The following is an 18384-nucleotide window of genomic DNA, read 5'->3' on the forward strand; positions in this document are numbered from 1 at the left end:
ATGTCTGGGGGGAACTTCGGATTTAACCAAGGACACAGAGCCAACTTGTTTTGTCATAAAAAGCTAAAATAGGAGAGCCTCCTAGGTTGTGCTGATTTCTATGTAAGTGTAAGTAATTTTACTAGTTTCTGAGTGGGTGCAGAAAGCCTCAAGTTGTTTTGAAAAGAAATTGCTGTTTTCAGGTGGTGAATTCTCCCTCTGCCCACGTGTAAATTTAGAAAACTCTGGATTTTTATTTTCACCAAAAGTAGCATCTGAATAACAAATAAAAAGCCTCCTTATTTTTTTTTTAAGTTCAAAGTGAAAAAGAGTAAGAGCAAATGAGAATATCCCCCCCCACCGACCATATTTCACCCTCTTTTATTTTCCGCTGAGAGAAAATGCATTATCTGATCTTCGGTTTCATTTATTTCGTGCCTCGCTGTGCACTTGGTGGAGCTGGCTTCTCCCAAGATTATGTTCTGACAGGGTGATGGGGCCCAGCACCCGGCCGACAGGGCGCCTTTGCTTCGGGAGGCGTGATGAAAAAATGTTTCTCCCCTCCTTTTCATCTTACGCCTAAAGCCACAGTGGCGCAAGAGGAATTTGCCCTTTCCAGTAGATCTGTCTGTATCGTGGCCTCTTGCTGTTAGGGCCATCCCCTCTGTGAATGAGGAAGCGGAGAGCACAGGCATTCAGCCTGTCGTAGCCAGTTCACTGGATTACCCACACAAAACATTTCCTATTGGAGACGAAACCAGGCGGTGAGGGGGGGTGGATGCCCAAACTGGCCATTCTAGAAACTTCTATCCCCCGGGGAAGGACTCCCCAGGAGTGACTCAGGCCATGGTGGCAGCAAGGTGTGTTTTAGAATCTATTTTCATCAGCTTATTATAACCAAGGCATGCGCTTGATCAAAACCCCATTCTTTTCCAACTTCGTAGCCCCAGGTACTCCTTCATTACTTCATTGCTAGACACGGCTGACCAGGGCACCACTGGAAACATGAGTGGCAGAGGAAAGGCTCTCTCAGTGCTGGCTCACACAGACAGGAGGAGTGGTCTCCCAAATAGTGAAGCCCAGATCTGTAAAACTGGTTTTTCTCACAGCTGCATGACCCCTGCAGTAAGCGTTCAAACACGGATATAGAGTGTCTCCTGTGCCATTTCTTGCAGACGTTTGCAATTAGCGTTCTTTATTTGTGGACAACTCTGCTGTGTGCATGACCGGATGAATTTGCAATTCCTTCTCTCGGTCTTTCTTTTTTAGTGCCACGCCATGATGGTGAGAGGTAAGTCTGCAGTGGTAAAACTAATGTTCTGGTCAAATGGAACATAGAATCACAGAACTGTGCTCAACTCAGGTGCCTGGTGTGTAGAATTTTTTGTCCTAAGGGAAGCCAGAGGCCAACTTTTATTTTTCTGTACTCAGAGTGCCACGAAATGTCTCAGGTTAATTTTCTTGGCCCAAACAATTGCGTGGTAGCATTCTGCCTGCATTTGTCACCGTGGTTTTAAGGTAATGGTACTGGAAACGTATATGGCTGATAAATTTTCCCCCAAGACATTTAAAAATCTTTCTTCTTTTCCTTCACAGACAGCCTGTGCCTATGGAGATATTTGTCTCACCCGCACCTCTTGTGTCTGGTTTTCTTTCTGTCCAGGCCTTCTGCCTTATCTAGTAGCCCCACGTATTCAGACCTGCCTTTCATCAGGATCTCCCCTCACCGGAACCCCGCTGCAGCTTCTGAGCCCCCCTTCAGCCCTCCGCACCCCTACATCAATCCCTACATGGACTACATCCGGTCTCTTCATAGCCCGTCCCTCTCCATGATCTCGGCCGCCCGGGGGCTCAGCCCCACAGACGGTAAGTCAGTCCCCGACCAGCCCTTTGCCCCTGTTCCACCCATCGTGCCTCACCTGGAGCGTGGTATAGAGCAGCTCTGATGTTTACTGAATGTTTCCCGTGTGCCAGGTGCTGTGCTAAGTGCTTTAAGAGCATGCTTTCGCTTCAGCCTTGGGACACCTCCATGAGGGTGGGGGTACCGTCTCCATTTTCAGGCGAGGAGAGCAGTGGGCAGAGGGGCCATGTAACAGGCAACATGGCCCGGTGGCTACTAAGTGGCACATGGAGCTCACAGCCGGCACTCAGGGACTCCAAAGACCTTGCTCTCATCCACTGTTCTGTTCTGCCCCTCCATGTGCACACAGCACGCACGTGTAACCGGCCATTGTGCTTACCTTCCGATGGAGACTTTTCTGTTCTGCACGTGCAGAACACCTCCAATTGCACTGTGCACGCGGACCACCCGGGGAGGATGATAAAATGTGATTCTGTGCGGGGGGTGGGTCTGGGGGGCTGCCGAGGTTCTGCACACTGCAAAGCTCCCAGGTGGCACGTCAGCACTGTTGGTCTGTGGACCGTGCTCTGAGCAGCAAGGCTTAGAGAACATGACGGTCTAGATCTGTTGCACGTGCCCTCCATCCTTGGCCATGCCCAGTGAGAACTGGAAGAGGGATGTACGGGAAAAGAACCAGACTTTGACTTTAATTTTATTATACTTGATGCTCATTTTAAACTCTCAAGGGTCAAATTCCTGTTGGTTCTATTAGCTTCCCAATTAATTACTTCTCACAAGACTCTTTAATTGGAGCTGTGTATTCCATAACTGTCAAATTATGAAACGTTCCTTTGATTCAGGAAGAGCTTTTCCCATCACGTGCATACATATGCAAACTCACTTGTCCACCATTGCTGGAATCTGAATTAAGGTCCAGAACGGTGAGCCATATTAATTAGAAATAATGCGTTGTGAGTTTTCTACGGCAGCCCGCAGCAGCTGGTGCTTGTGTAGGAGCTCACAGGAACGCCACGCAGGCCATCTCACCGAGTAGTGGTGTGAACCTGCACCGCCCACGTCCTCCCTGCGGACCCTTCCCGGGGCGGCTGTGCATGGTAGGAAGTGGGGGGGGGGGGGGGCGGGGAGAGGGCGGGGCACGGATCGCAGGAGGTTTCTCAGTGAGTATCTCTCCAGTCACAGTCCAGGAGCAGCTGTGGTCCAGCAATGACTGTCGGCTCGTTTCTTTCCTTTGGATTCAGTGCAGTGGGTAGAGTTGTAAGGTACCTAAGGAATAAGTTGTGCCATTTGGACAAGATTCACATTAAAAAAAAATAAATAATGTAAGAGAATCAGACCCAAGTTAAGTTTTCCTGTTTTGGATTTGATTTCACAGTGGGGAAAAAATGGAGAGCCATCTCCATGAGTACTTAGGAGTTCATGGGAATGACAGTGCAGGAGAAGAGAGGGAGAGATGGGTGAGGGCGACCAGCTCACAACAGACTTGGAATTATGCCTGCCTTGCAGAAATTTCATTGGGCCAGTGGAAAGTGGCACCTCTAGTTAAAGCGCCTTCTCATGTGTTTTCCATAATATTTGATGATGAGTATGAATAAAGCATTCTTTAACTTTTTTTTAATGTTTATTTTTGAGAGAGAGACACACACAGAGACAGAGCATGAGCAGGGGAGGGGCAGAGAGAGAGGGAGACCACAGAATCTGAAGCAGACTCCAGGCTCCGAGCCATCAGCACAGAGCCCTACGCGGGGCCTGAACCCACACACACCTGAGACCTGTGCCGAAGTCGGTCTCTCAACCGACTGAACCACCCAGGTGCTCCTGAATAAAGCTTTCTTTGATTGGTCATTCTTCCTTCCTCTTCCTGCCTCTCAAGAGGCTAACTAATACTCGATCACATAAAGTCAAGTCACAGATATTTCTCACGTGTAGTCTGAGATGTTTGTATATATCTACATATATTTTTATCACGAAGAAAGTATGTGCACGCAGATGGAAAACATACACAGACCTATTGCTAGAATCCCCATGCTTCTACCTAGTAATTGTAAAACAAACTTTTCCTGATGGAATGCTATGTGCTAAGTAAACACTTCTCAAGGGCTGTTGCAATCATTGTTGCCAACAGCCCCTTGCAGCAGCAGTAAGAGGAGGAGTCGGGATTTGCATCCAGCTCTTGGAAAATCTGGAGACCACCCTCGGAACTGCTACAGTGTCTTGCCGCTTTTGCACATAAATTGGCAGTGGAAACACATGATTATCCCACTCTTACTGAGCTGACTCTTGCCAGTAAATTGCCCCAGATTGATAGGTATATTTCCTTTTTGATTTTGTAATGAAAAAAAGGAAAAAAAAAGAGCTCTAAAATTATGGAACACAAAATTGCAGCTTACCAGCCCATCATGTGTTATTAAAGCTGTGCTGTCTTTTCCACTTATAAGCCCTGGGCCCTCCAGGTAGTGAGAGCTGACTCGGTCACCCCTGCCAGAAGCTTCGGGAAGTATTTTGAGTGTGTCCAGAAAGATATCACAGTGGTCTGAGTTGTCTACCACTGTAAGAAATGTGAACCTATGGTGATTTCATATAAGAAACAATTTAACTTGGGGGCGGGGGGAACATGGGGAGGAGAATAGCTATACATTCTAATCATTTGGAATTCTTGGTTATTTCTTTAAACTAGGCTTACAAGGTTTTAGGATGTATTTTATTTTTTCTATTTTTCAGTTTTATTTTCATTTTTTTCTATCCTTTTTAAAAAAATTTTATTTAAATCCAAGTTCATTAACATATAGTGTAATAATGGTTTCAGGAGTAGAATTTAGTGATTCATCACTTACATAGAACACCCAGTGCTCCTCCCAACAAGCGCCCCCCCTTAATGCCCATCACCCATTTAGCCCATCCCCCCACCCAACACCCCACCAGCAGCCCTCAGTTTGTTCTCTGTATTTGAGTCTCTTATGGTTTGCCTCCCTCCCTGTTTCTGTCTTATTTTTCAAATAGAAGCTCTCTAGAGCAGACTTCAGTGAAAACACAGTTTGAGCTCCGGCCGTTTTATTAGAATAAGCCATAAAAGGGAGTACTGACGTGGATGGCTTAGCAGACGGACGTTGCCTCCAGAAGCATTTCTTGTTGACCTTCTTCCAGCTAGTCACCACGCTTTCCTTGTCTCCTCTCCTAGCCCCCCACGCCGGGGTCAGCCCAGCAGAATACTATCACCAGATGGCTCTGCTAGCTGGCCAGCGCAGCCCCTATGCAGACATCATTCCCTCCGCAGCCACTGCCGGCGCTGGGGCCATCCACATGGAATATCTTCACGCCATGGACAGTAAGTGATGGGGCTGTTTTCTGTAGTCCTGTTGGTGGCAGATGCTAACGCGTGAGTTACAGAGGAAGATGCAAAGACGAGGTGATTGTCTAACTTCTGAAACCAGAGAAGGGGAAAGAACATTTGGTGCACTCCTTTCCTTGGTTTGCTAAGAAGCTTCCACAGATCTGGCCATCCCGAGACTCCTTGCAGAGCTCAGGGATACCGATGAGCTGGAATATGCTGGCAATTGTAATTTGGCAGCTGTTCAAAAAGCTCTCCTGCCCTGATGGTCGTGATAACAAAATCAGGGAACGTGTTTGATTCCATGGATGTGCTTCACCCAGTTCACTCCTTGGTTTTCTGGATTTTATGCTTTGGGAGTTGATTTTGTTTTTAAATCTGTACTTGGGTTTGAAATTTTTCCATGGATTTATTTTGCCTCATGTTTTCTTTACATGAAAAATTATATTTCACGAAGACCTTTTGTGTAGGAAAAATAAAAAGCATTTCCAAACCAGAGCTATTTTTAGGACATAACAGTAGAAGATAAGGGCGTCATTTGATGCTTTTTTTTTTTTAATTTTTTTAATGTTTATTTTTGAGAGAGAGAAAGAGACAGAGCATGAGTGGGAAGGGGGCGGAGAGAGAGGGAGACAAAGAATCAAAAGCAGGCTCTAGGCTCTGTACTGTCAGCACAGAGCCCGACGTGGGGCTTGAGCTCACGAACCACGAGATCATGACCTGAGCTGAAGTCTGACACCTAACCACTGAGCCACTCAGGTGCCCCAATGCTTTTTATATCCTTTATTTTTGGATCCCTCAAGGCTTCTGATGATTCCTTTGGGTCACTTATCTAGACATGTAGACAAATGAGCCTATAAATACCATGGTTCAGAACATCCAAGAGTTCTTATTTATTCAGATTCCTTAAGTTCCATTTGCCAGGTGCCAGAAAGAGGACATGAAGCATCATCGGAGGTGTCAGCGAAAGCCACGACCCTTATGAATATGACAACTGTATGGCTTTGAGTTGGGCATTTGCTCTGGGTTTTGTGTGTTTTTCCCGGTAGCAGTGCTTTTTCATCTACAGTCTCTCTGGACTCTTATGTGACAAAAGTATACATTGGTCCGCTCACTAGCAGTGGTGAGTAATTCAGCCTTCGGGTTTGGAGTAAAGAGAGGGTGATTGGCTTACACAGAGTAAGATCTACGGCCTTAGTCTCCTGATGGCCATGAAATAACGCAGTGTGTCACATAGGATCCTAACTTGGCGATGGTTTCCATTGGGGAGTTCGTTACCACACACAACGTAGAAGAAACGTGTTACATCTTCTGCAGGGGTTTCGCTGTTTGGCTTTGTAGAGTCAAGAGCTTACATTTCAGATTCATCATAATCACATTTCAATTAGGGATTGTTGAAAAAAACAAGTTCAGCGTTATTATGCAAATTAGTTATTTAAAAATCTGCAAATAAAGAATTAAAATAGGGGAGAATCCTTGGAAGGTCAGCCCATATTACCTTCTATATTTGATGAGAATGTGTTTAGTCAGGCAATGGCGGTTTTTATCTAAATAAAGGATGAAGCTACCCTTTTACTTTGTAAAAACTAATTAAAGGAATTTTAATTTGCCTGAGTATATGGTAAATTGATTGTCATTAAGTAGGAATTTAGATGTCCTATCATTCATCACATAAAAAGAAACCTCCTTTTTCTTTGTCAGGATTTTTTATTAGAGCAGAGAAACAAAACAATTAACAGAAAGCCAGATCAGAGATATCTGTGTTGGAATGCTAAGAATGCTCGGCTTATATTTCAGAAGGAATCCATATAATCAGTGAAGAACTGGGCCACATCTCTTTCTCTTTCAGCTTTTTTTTTTTTTTTAAGTTTATTTATTTATTTTGAGAGAGAGAGATAGGGTGGGGCAGAGAGAGGGAGAGAGAATCCCAAGCAGGTTATTCGTGGAGCCCAATGCAGGGCTTGAACTCTTGAGTTCTGAGATCGTGACCTGAGCCAAAAATCAAGAGTTGGACACTTAACTAAGCCACCCAGGTGCCCCTCTTTCAGCTGTTTTTAAAATGTTCACCTTGTGTTTTAGCTGTTCCCCTTGACAGAGGATTCCAAATCACTGTTCCAAAATGCTGACTTTCTCTGTTTGCTTTAGATTATTAGGGGGTTAGGTAGAGTATATTCAAGGGTTAGAAAGTGCTTAAAATATTATCTTCCTGCTAAGAAAATGGAAATGGCATTTAGCTAAACACAACATAAGAAGAGTACCCAGCATTTCAGTCGTAGGAGACTTTTCCAGTGGAGAAACAAAACGATTGTAAATTAAATGCCTAAGTGGGATGTGTACCTGCAGAGGCAGAGCCTGGCCGGGATCTAGCCGGTCACTGTGATCCACTGTTAACCAGATCTTCAGGACTCTTCAGGTGGCAGAAACCACAAAAAACTGGTTTTAATGAGCAATTGACTTTTTAATGTGCCAGCAATGGGCATATCTGGGTTTCAGCCACTTATAAGGTAGAGTACTCCTACGCTGCATGTTTGAAGAAGCCAGTCTGTTTTATGGCTCTAATTCCTAATTTTTTGGGATTAATGACCTTAAAAGATAGGAGAGCAAGCAATCCCTATAAAGGACATTCTAGAGTTGAGGGCTCCTGAAAACTGTATTATTGGTATTGGTGGAAACTGACGTATATAAGAGCCCATCTTGGAGGGAAAAACAGACGGGCTGGACTAGCCAGGCCATGGACAATGTGAAAGTTTCCATGGCAGGGATGAAGGAAGGCCTCTGGGCTCTCTCTTTGGATGATATAAGGGGGTGTGAGGCCTTTGTCGCTTTATAGCATCAGATAGCCACCTCATCTAGTGATTTAAAAAATTAGAGGTGTTCCAGGGATGATCTCTGTCTAGAATGTCCTGTCACTCTTAACTCTGCCAGTGGCAACTGAGACCCATTGAGAAGGGTTATTGCTGAGGATTATATGGAGGTGGACAGTAAGTCTGGTATGTCCTCGGAGTCATTTGGAAGTGGAAAGTGTTTCTTCATCGAAAACTGTGATGAAATTGGCCTCTCCTGGTGAGAAAATGTGAAACATTTATGTGTAAGGCAGATGCCATAGTAAAAGTAAGATGCTGATTTAAACACTAAAAGATGTGTACACAGTTGGGAAGGCTATATTTCTACTAGCGTGGCCTAAATCAGGCTGGTAATGAAATTAATCTAAATGAAGAACCCAAATTTGAATCTCTGAAAGAAAAATTTGAATAGGTACCATACTCGTCTTTCACACTGGTTCTCCAGGTTTATACATGGATGATGCTGACTTAACCTCTTAAGCTCCGGTTTGCCATTTATTTTTTCTAACTATATATCTCTTTACTCTATAGTATTATCTATAGAATCTTTCATGTTCTTCTATTTCATTTCATTAAATATCTTGAAGCATGTTGGATTGTTACCTTGTGTCAATGTCCATGATGAAGAAAATATTCCCATTGAATTTTCCAGAGACCCAAGTGCCTTGACTTTTTTCTATAAAGAAGGCTTACCTTCTACTTCAGGGTTTCGGCTGTTACTAAATTGCTGTGCCTACATATGCAGGTATACCCATACTCTGAAATAGAAACCCTCCATTGTTACTCAGAGCTAATCATGTTTGATGTGCCTCTTATGGAGTGGGATGATGTTCTCCTTCTTTCATTAAACTTTAGTTTGATGACTCTGTAATGTAAATGTGACCTTAGAAAAAGCAGGAGTGTGGGCCTCTGGGACACATTGATACTAGTTCCTGAAATTCAGACCTCTAGTATCTACCAAATTGAAGGCAAATAGGCATTCAGTTTTTAACTCTTTAGATAAAAAGCATTGTATTAAGTTGGCACTCGTTTAAGTAGGAGTTACTGACCTTCGGATTAGAGCTTCATCGGGGGAATCTTAATAAAAACTGAGATTCCTATTAATAAGTGCTTTATTCCCTATTAGTTCTGACTGGAGAAGCAAGGTCCAGAGAATTAAACTAGATTCATCAGCTCTCATTATAATGTTTGCATGGTTTCCCCTCCCCCCTAAAAAATCTGTGTTTTCTAGATTTGGAAAATTGCAAACAAACCGCATCCTGAGATTTGTAATGTTTATTGGGACTCATGCCTTTAGTGTAGGGGACTGAGGCAGGGTTCCTCGGTGTAGGCACTAGTGGGGAGAGATGATTTCTCATCGTGGGGGGCTGCCCTGTGTATCTCAGGCTGTTCAGCAGCATTCTTGGCCTCTACTCACTAGATACGAGTAGCACCCCATGAATTGTGATAACCAAAACGTCTCCAGATGTTGTCACATGTCCCCTGGGGGCATAGTTGCCCCCAGTTGAGAGCCATTAATTTAGGATAATGTATTTATCAGTAGTTTTAGTAAAGCTGTAAGTATACATGGATCAGATAACTATAGAAATCATGGGGAAATGAGAGCCTAACTAAGCTGAATTTTTAATCTGAGGATGCTTTAATTCATTTCTCCTTCGGCTCATTGCCTTAAAATGGTGTGTGTTGGGATGGGGGGGGGTGTTGTGTGACTGTGGGAACCACTGTCTTCGTCGCTTGTGGTGAATTAATGATGGGAATATCTAAGCAGCCGTCAGATTCATAAATCACTAGAAATGAGAGGGATAACACATAAAAGTCTTTCCCTTTTGTTTAGCAATTTATCATTTTGCCTGCACATTAATAAACAGAGCTCCCCTGAGGTAAGCCCTGGAAGATAAATATTTCTCCCTAATTTCCTCAATTGTAGCCAGTAGATCACAAGTGGGTGGAGAGGTCCTTGTCACCGCAAGTTGCCAGCTTCTTCCACCCAGGCGAGTAGCGATAAATAGGTACTGAGTACAACCGCAGGTAATCGGGCTCCGTTTTGTTTATATAACAGGCACCAGATTCCCCAGCCCCAGGCTGTCAGCCAGGCCGAGCCGAAAACGTACACTGTCCATATCACCGCTGTCCGATCACAGCTTTGACCTTCAGACTATGATAAGGACATCTCCCAACTCCTTGGTCACGATTCTCAATAATTCCCGCAGCAGCTCTTCAGCAAGTGGTTCCTATGGTCACTTGTCTGCAAGTGCAATCAGGTATGTATTTCCCCCGAATCCAGTATGTGTTTCTTTGATAAAGGGTCAGCGCTTGGCGGGCCCTGCATTTGCAGGACCCACTGCCTCTGAGGACGAACACAATCACGTGACACTGGGCCTGACCCGGGATGCCGGTCGGGTATCACTACAGTGGATTTTAGAGCCAGTTACTGGGCCAGTAATATTGTTTCACAGACGTTAGTTAGTAGCCTGTACGGAGATACGGACTTACTCACTTATGATGGAATCCACTGTCTAGAGGCAGTGCCTATGGCCAGTCTTTCATCCAAGCCCCTCTTACTAATTCGAGTTCTCTAGAGAGAAAACCAGCTTCATACCTGGTTGTGTGTAACACATGGAGGAACAGGAGCGGAAATCAAAAGGCCAGGCGTGGTTGTAATTCATGGCTGTTCACTACACAGAAAAGGTCTACAAAGGAAAGGTGTCAGCAGGGTTTTTAATCTAATGGAAAATAAATGTGATGACATTGGAAGACCTACCTGTCCGCGGCGATGGGGCAAACGAGGACTTCCCTGTATTCCTGTTAAGTATTTTTAGCTTAATTTGAAAGATCTCTTCTCGTCATCCTCCTTTGGGGTACACCGGGAACATTTCGACACTTCCTTTGGTGCTACATTGTGTCTGTACTTGTACATGAAGGGACAAACACAGGCTTCTGTAAACATGCTTGCTATAAAATACTTCTCACTGCTAATGATCAAACTTGGGCCGATGTCAATAAGTAGGGAATAAAAGTAAGCCGGGTGATGAATTGTAGGTGTCTTTACACTTGGTTTGAACTCTGTGCATTACCAAAGAGTTATTTCAGGCCTAGAATTAGATCACGTTCTGGTTAATTCACTATGCCACCGTGATTATCAGCTTTCGTGATCCTTTCCTCTCAGTTTTTCCCCCATAGTTGAAGAATTCAATGACTAGCAATCTTTTTGAACAGGAGTTTTGCAAACCATGGATGATTCCTTGCTTTGAAAAGTACATATCAAAAAGGCTGTTTCCACTTGCTTTGAGTAAGTGAGGATTTGTTTATAGATGTGTTTCTACAAATGGACAGTAGCTTTAGTTCTTAATTGACAGGTGTTTCGTGCTAGATATACATACTAGGGAAGCCCCAACAGTCTGGAAAAAAAAGGGTTAGCAGTTAGTAACATATCATATTAGCAAATGATGAATACCACTCTTTTTTCAACAATGTTCTCAATTACAGCTTTAATTCTTTGCTTGTTCAATATCAGTAATGCTCCTTGGCACACAAGTTAGTGTTTAAATATTGTAAATCCCCGTGTTGACATGATGTCATTTTCTTCTGCTTTTCTTTGTTCTTTTAATATGCTCATTGAAGTGTGGAAACATGGAGGAAAAAGCAAGTAACTCTGCTTGTATGATAGCAGTCAGTGCTTACAGAGAGGTCCTGGGATGTCTTCAGGATTAGCCACAACAGTCACAGATGTAGGTTTAGAGTTGGGCGCGTCTATAGTCAGAGTTCAGGTTTGCCCCCAGCTCTGCAACTTTCCTTGCCTGTCAGCTCTTTGAAGTTCAGTGTTCACATGTGTAAGCTACAGACAAGACACCGCTATGTAGGAAAAGACACATTTTACGGACGCTGGCATGCATCTGCAGTGCCAGGATGAAGACCTTTAGCCACTGGCAAAGTCTCAGGACAACTGATCCTGGATGGTCCGTCCAGGAGAGGAGCTATCACGGTCTGGCCGTGCGACCCCCATGACCCTCCCAGTCGGGCTCTGAGGAAGTGTGCCCATTTCAGAACCGTAGCCTGGCTGTTTCTGCACTCCTGGCAAATACTCACAGCGTCTTTGACTGCCAGTGGCTGTATGTCAATTTGCTGAAATTATGTAACTGTTATGTGGCTTGACTAGAGGTCATATCATCAAAGTATGAGAAATATGGCATGCCAGGATATTCCCAAATGATACTCACCCAGAATCACTTATACGCATTTATTTTTCTTGCTTCTTTTTAATTTTTCCTCCTTCTGGCTCTCTGCCCAGCTAGTTTGACTTTTTCCAGCATCTAAGAGCCTCAGATTAGAATACGGTCCATTGACGGTCACAATGTTGTCTTTCTTTATTCTCACCCTTGCCCCCATCTTCTCTGTCTTCTTGATCTGCTCACCTCTGCCCAGGTAATCTAGTACCAAATTCTGACTTGGCTTGATCATTTTCCCCTGCCTCCAAAGAGCTGCCACACAGACCCTGTCATTCTCATTAGAGCTGGAAGAGGAAGTTCACATTTGGCCCAGCCACCATGCACTCATGTTCTTCCTCACCTTTGGATCCTTTCCATTCTGTCTTCTCTCTGGCAGCCTGACCTCTCATTCTTCAGTAGACAGCCAGTGTGTGTTAGGGTCAGATGTAGCTTTTAATGCATGGAAGGCAATGCAGGTAACCCAGGACGTGATCGGCGTGCCATATAATACAGTAATTAGAATCATTATCATCAGCATTGTTTGTCTGTCCTGTAGCGGGAGTGGTGTTAGTGCTTTGCTTGCCCTGTTCTCAGTTTGAACGTGTGCACTAAAAACTCACTTGGGAAATAATCAGTACATAGTAGGACCAGTGGATGGCAGGGAAAGAGAAGAAGCATGAGCACAGAAAGCTAGAAAGGGTAGCTAACTTTGTCCAGAGGGCAAGACACAGGAGCAAGTGTGGACTTAGGTTGCGTGTAATCTCTGCCGTGCTTGGTGTGAGGCACTCTCATTGTTTTCATGTCACGGTGATTTTGGAAAGCATACTCTTCCCCTTGTTTTACGCATCAACGTGGTGGGCCTTTGCAAGAGAAAGTTGGAGAAGGTCACATGCCAATTCTCCAATTCCCTGCTTTTTTTTTTTTTTTTAATGTTTACTTATTTTTGAGAGACAGAGAGAGACAGAGACAGAGTGTGAGCAGGAGAGGGGCAGAGGGAGAGGAAGACACAGAATCCAAAGCAGGCTCCAGGCTCTGAGCTGTCAGCACAGAGCCCGATGCGGGGCTTGAACTCATGAACCTTGAGATTGACCTAAGCTGAAGTCAGACGCCTAACCCACTGAGCTACCCAGGTGCCCCATCCAATTCCCTGTTTTTTAACTGACCCCAAATGCATTTGGCTTTTTCACTCTTTTCGTTACCTAACCTGCTTCTGACACCAGGAGTGCACAGAATAATGTTGTTGGTTAAGTTGTAAAGAGGACGTTCAGTTTTCTAACAAACACCGTAGCGATCTTCTTCACCTAGCGGTCCAGTCCAGGTGCTATTCTCCAAGAGGCTGCTAACAGGCTTGCCACTATTTGAAACGTTATGTTTGCTGGCTCATCCAGAACTTTGCTGTCTGGATTCCCTCTGCTAGAATGCACGTGCCAGAGGGCTGTGTTTTCACGGCTGCACACTGCCCCCCACAATGTCTGTGCCTTGTCACCTTGACACCACTCAGTGGATATTTCTTGAGTGAATAAATGAAGGAGCTCTTTAGTGAGTACTTAGAATTCTCATCACCACCTTTGTTAAAGGAACTGCCTACGTGGTAGATGAATAATTCTGACTTTCAGAATATTACACTCTTTATGAATAGTGTATGTCCATAGGTTGATAGCTATAGAGAGATAGAGGGATGGATACAAAATAAAGGGACAAAAAAAGCAAATGTCTCTCTTTGTGTATGGTTCTTACTTAATATTTCAGAGTGCTATAAAAATACCATAGAAAGCATGTATTGGGATGCCTGGGTGGCTCAGTTGGTTAAGCGTCCGACTCTTGACTTTGGCTCAGGTCATGATCTCACAGTTCATGGGATGGAGCCCCTCATTGAACTCTGCACTGACAGGGGAGAGCCTGCTTGGGATTCTCTGTTTCCCTCTGTCTCTGCCCCTCCCCGACTCATGCTTGCTCATTCTCTCTCTCTGTCTCTCTCTCAAAATAAATAAACATTTGGAAAAAGAAAAGCAGCAAGTATTTATTCACAAAAGCCCCTTGGTATGTTTAAACACGATACTTGATTTTAATGTCTCACTTTTCAAACATCTTGTCCCAATGTCCACCATAAGCCTTTTTCTTATATATATCATGACTAAAATGACCATTCAGGAAAACCCCACGCAACCCCAGAAAGGTTGTGAAATACTCGACTGTCTCTAGAAGTTTTACCTTGTCTATTTCCCTGAAGACTCCCGTCTAGGCCTAGATGATTCCCATTTATCAAAGACAACCAGCAACCTCCGCTCTATGTGGTTAAGGCGGATGTTATAAATACCCACTTAAGGGCAGTACCGTAGCAGTACCCCTGCTTCTGTTGCTGCCTTCCCCTCGAGATTGAACTGCTGTCGGAAGAGAGGGCTTTCCAGTGACCTCCTCTCCCCATTGTCTTCTGGTGAACATAAACAGAATGATGAGGAACCCACTCATTTCCAATCACCTGTTCCAGCGTTCCAGCTTTGACTTTAATGGCCAACACAAAGATGGGTGTGTGTCCTTCGTGGTTTGGGGTCTGGCGTGGCCAGGACCGACGTCTCCCCGGAAGCGGAGTCAGGTGCCCATCACCGCAGCGCCACCAGTGGGAACAGGCTGTCCGCTGCCAGCACCGCGGGCTCCGGCCGGGGACGGGACAGCCTGTGTGTCCCTGTCCAGCAGCAGCTGCCGGAGGAAGCACGCATCTGGCCGGTCCGCTGTCACTTCCCGAGGCCGGACAGGAGCAAGCTCAGCCTCCGCAGCGGCTCAGCTCCGAGCTTATGTGTGCTGGTCACAAGTTGGGAGGGGTGACATTGAGGGATAGGTGAACACCGTGCCAATGACCCCAGGACCCTGAAACCCCAAGGTCCTGATTGCATCTTCTGAAAGTGGCGACAAACTCCTGCCCCCAGTGGCAGCGAAAGCGACGAATACTAACGGAGAAAGATCCTTCTTATTTACTACCATAGGTGGCCATTGGCTTTATATAGCCCTTCAGTTAATCAGTTAGTCATTCACTCCGCAGAGATTTAGTTCCATATTCAGCTCTGTGCTGGTCACTGTGCTGGGCATGGGGGCTACCAAAATGGGTGAGAGGCATGTCCCCTGCCCTCACAGAACTCATGAAGAGGACAAGCCTCCGATCAGGTACGAAAGAACGAGTGGGGCAGATGAGACCCCGGGACGGGAAGAGCTTGGCTATTGAGGACCGTCAGCAGCCCAGGGCGCCAGATGGCAGTGAACAGGGAGGGTGTCCCAAAGCCTGAGGTTGGAGGCAGGCAGGGGCCAGGTTGGCACAGCCCCGGGCCACTGATCCAGGAGCAGCAGGAAGCCTTCAAAGCTCCCAAGGAGGCTGCACTGTGTCAGGGTCCAGGGAGCTGAGGCTCAGAGAGGCTAGTGGGCTAGATCAGAGGCGCTCAGCTACTTACGGGGCAGAGCCTAGTGTATCCCAACCCTGAACTTCTTTCTGTCCCCGAGGCCTTCCTTCACTTAGAAATCTCCAGTGGGAGGCACAGTTAAAAGGCCTGGGAGGAAGTGCTCTTTGTAACAGGGGAACAGTATTAATACCTGAGGATGTTTCTGAAAAACTGATGTTTTTTTCTACCCACGTCTGCATGGCCGAGCAGTTACATGGAGAGTGCGTCACTGCTATTCATGTTCGTGGAGGTCCTGTCTGTTGTTTGTTTAATGGAAAGTGGCTTTTTAGAGCCTTTTAAAACACTTCTGTCATATAAAGCCGAATGGATTTTTGCCCAAGGCAGTATTCACAGAGCACGTATGCGTCAGTGCAAATGTGGGGGTGATATTTACTTGCTTTGTGAGTGTGCGGGTCTTACTTGTGTGCTCCTTACTTCCGAGGATGCTGGGTTTTCCAGTAAACTTGTCCTGGGAGCTTTTACGGATGGAAGTGGAAGCTTTATTTTTCTGTTTTCAAATAAAAGCACGTGCAGGCATGTGTGTCCTGGGGCCTGTACATACACAAGTTCTAATAGGTGTCAGCCTGTTCTCAGCAAAACTGCAAAGAATTGTTCTTGCTTTGAATGGCAGCTGTGGTGCAGAAAATTCCACAGCTGTAACCAGAACGTGGACAACCCCGTTAGCGCAATAGCCACAGAGTGGCCACAAAGTCCGTTTTGATTAGAATGCCTCCTCCACCACCCCCCGCCCCCCCACTTTTCTTTCTTCTCTCTTCTTGAAGCCAGTGTGTCCAACTGTGGGGTCCTTTTGTTACCGGGCATTGACTGTTGCCTAACTTGACCTCTGATACCAGTTTCATGAGCCAAAGAGCTTGGAGAAATCAGCTCCGGAAAGGCAAATGTCCCCATTGGATTCTTTACACAGAAATTACAGTATGAAGTTTCTTTTTGTTTGTTTGTTTTAAGTTTATTTATTTATTCTGAGAGTGAGTTGGGGAGGGGCAGGGAGAGAGAATCCCAAGCAGTCTCTCTGCACTGCCAGCATGGAGCCTGATGCAGGGCTTGAACTCATTAGCCATGAGATCATGACCTGAGCTGAAACCCAAGAGTCTGACACTTAACCGACTGAGCCACCCAGGCGCCTCAACGGCATGAAGTTTCTTGATCCCAGTGCCACGGCCTAAAGTAATCCATCATAAAAGTATCACGCGCATTTCCGTTAAGGGCGTTTCAGAAATTCACATCTGAGCAAAATGCAACCACCAGAACAATTGAAAAACACGTTTATAAAAGTTAGCACTGATTTTATACTGAAAACAAGACATTTCCCAAGAATCCAGAGGCACCACATGTGCTTTACCCTTCACGCTGGCTGGAGATGGTGAGGGTTCCAGAAATGAACCTGGGATCTGATTGGCCTCCCTGCTGAAGCAAATTTAAGTGAGATGTGTGGAGCGCTGCTCAGTGCCCCACGGTCTCCTCCTCCTTTCCCCGTATAGGTTGTACGTTAACACACAAGGACCATAGCCAATTCAGTGCAAGTGGACGTCCCTTGGCAGCTCTCAGAAAATCGCCATCTTACGTCTGGATGGAAGTCATTAAATAATAAAACGGAAACTTTTACCTTTAAGTGTGCAGTGGCTGGGTGATCCAGCCTCTAGCTATCTTTCTTAAAATTTATTTATTTATTTGAGAGAGAGAGAGCACTTGTGTGCCCGCACGAGCGGCGGAGGGGCAGAGAGGGAGGGAGGGAGAGAATCCCAGGAAGGCTGTGCACTGCCAGCACAGAGCCCAACACGGGGCTCAAGCCCACAAACTGTGAGATCATGACTTGAGCCAAAACCAGTAGTTGGACGCTGAACTGAGCCACTCAGGCGCCCCTGGCCCCTTGCCATTGTTCTTATGATTCCTCGGTTTATTTTCCTGGTTTTTATTTAGTGACAGACAGAGCTCTTTCAATATTGTAATCCGCTCTGTTTACCCTCCCAACATATAGGACTGCAGCAGGCCAAATTAGGCGGCTGTGTTGTTCCAAGATTTCACTGCCAGGCACCCCACCCACCCTCTTACCCCTACCGTGCGTAGAATTCCTGCACTGTTTCTAAAACACACGGGCTTATCTTACAGCCATTTAAATTGGGTTTCATCCATCTGACTTGAATAGTAATGACTGTGAAATACATTTACGTATAGTAAGGTTGAATAAATGTTTAAGGAATGATTGTCTGCAATACCAACTCTAGCGTCCCCACTGATGTTATCATTCTAGGAGTTAAATATAAATTTGATTCACAGATTGATCACAAGGTTTCTGTACAAATGTTGACTCACATTACTTCCTTGGTGTGAAAAAAACAATGTTGTGAAAGTGAAAACTGATTATGAATTTCGAAGTTCTCTGTATTGATTGTAATAATATGTAACTTTTCCAATTTTAAAAATGATTTTATGCTTTGGGACTATAAATGAGATCTATAGAAGTACTTAGTTGAAACGTAACCGAGTTGAAGAATGACCTAGTGTGTGCGTTTTAGGACATTTCATTTAACATCTTTTCTTCCTACTTAACACTCCAAATTTTAGCCAGACTGGGGATACTTGCTGAGATTCCCAGACAGGAGACTTCCGGAGGAGTGAGGTAAGACTATGTATTTACTGCAAATTAAGAAATGAGGCCCAGTTTGCAAAATTTAACCACACTTCGCAAAAGAAGATTGACAAAACTTTACCTCTATTTTTGGTA

General features: G+C 45.0%; 1 protein-coding gene across 15 annotated transcripts in view; it reads left to right on the forward strand.

The window, feature by feature from the left end:
- GLI3 (GLI family zinc finger 3) overlaps positions 1-18384 on the forward strand; it is a 279195-nt gene that overhangs the window by 184825 nt on the left and 75986 nt on the right. For all 15 annotated transcript variants that reach the window (XM_042914368.1, XM_042914464.1, XM_042914455.1 and 12 more), the window contains 3 exons: positions 1643-1845; positions 5016-5162; positions 10068-10269. In XM_042914368.1, coding sequence (XP_042770302.1) covers positions 1643-1845; positions 5016-5162; positions 10068-10269 — 552 coding nt within the window. The remainder of the gene's footprint in view (positions 1-1642; positions 1846-5015; positions 5163-10067; positions 10270-18384) is intronic.

Source organism: Panthera leo, chromosome A2, assembly GCF_018350215.1.
Source record: "Panthera leo isolate Ple1 chromosome A2, P.leo_Ple1_pat1.1, whole genome shotgun sequence".
NCBI classification, from domain to species: domain Eukaryota; kingdom Metazoa; phylum Chordata; class Mammalia; order Carnivora; family Felidae; genus Panthera; species Panthera leo.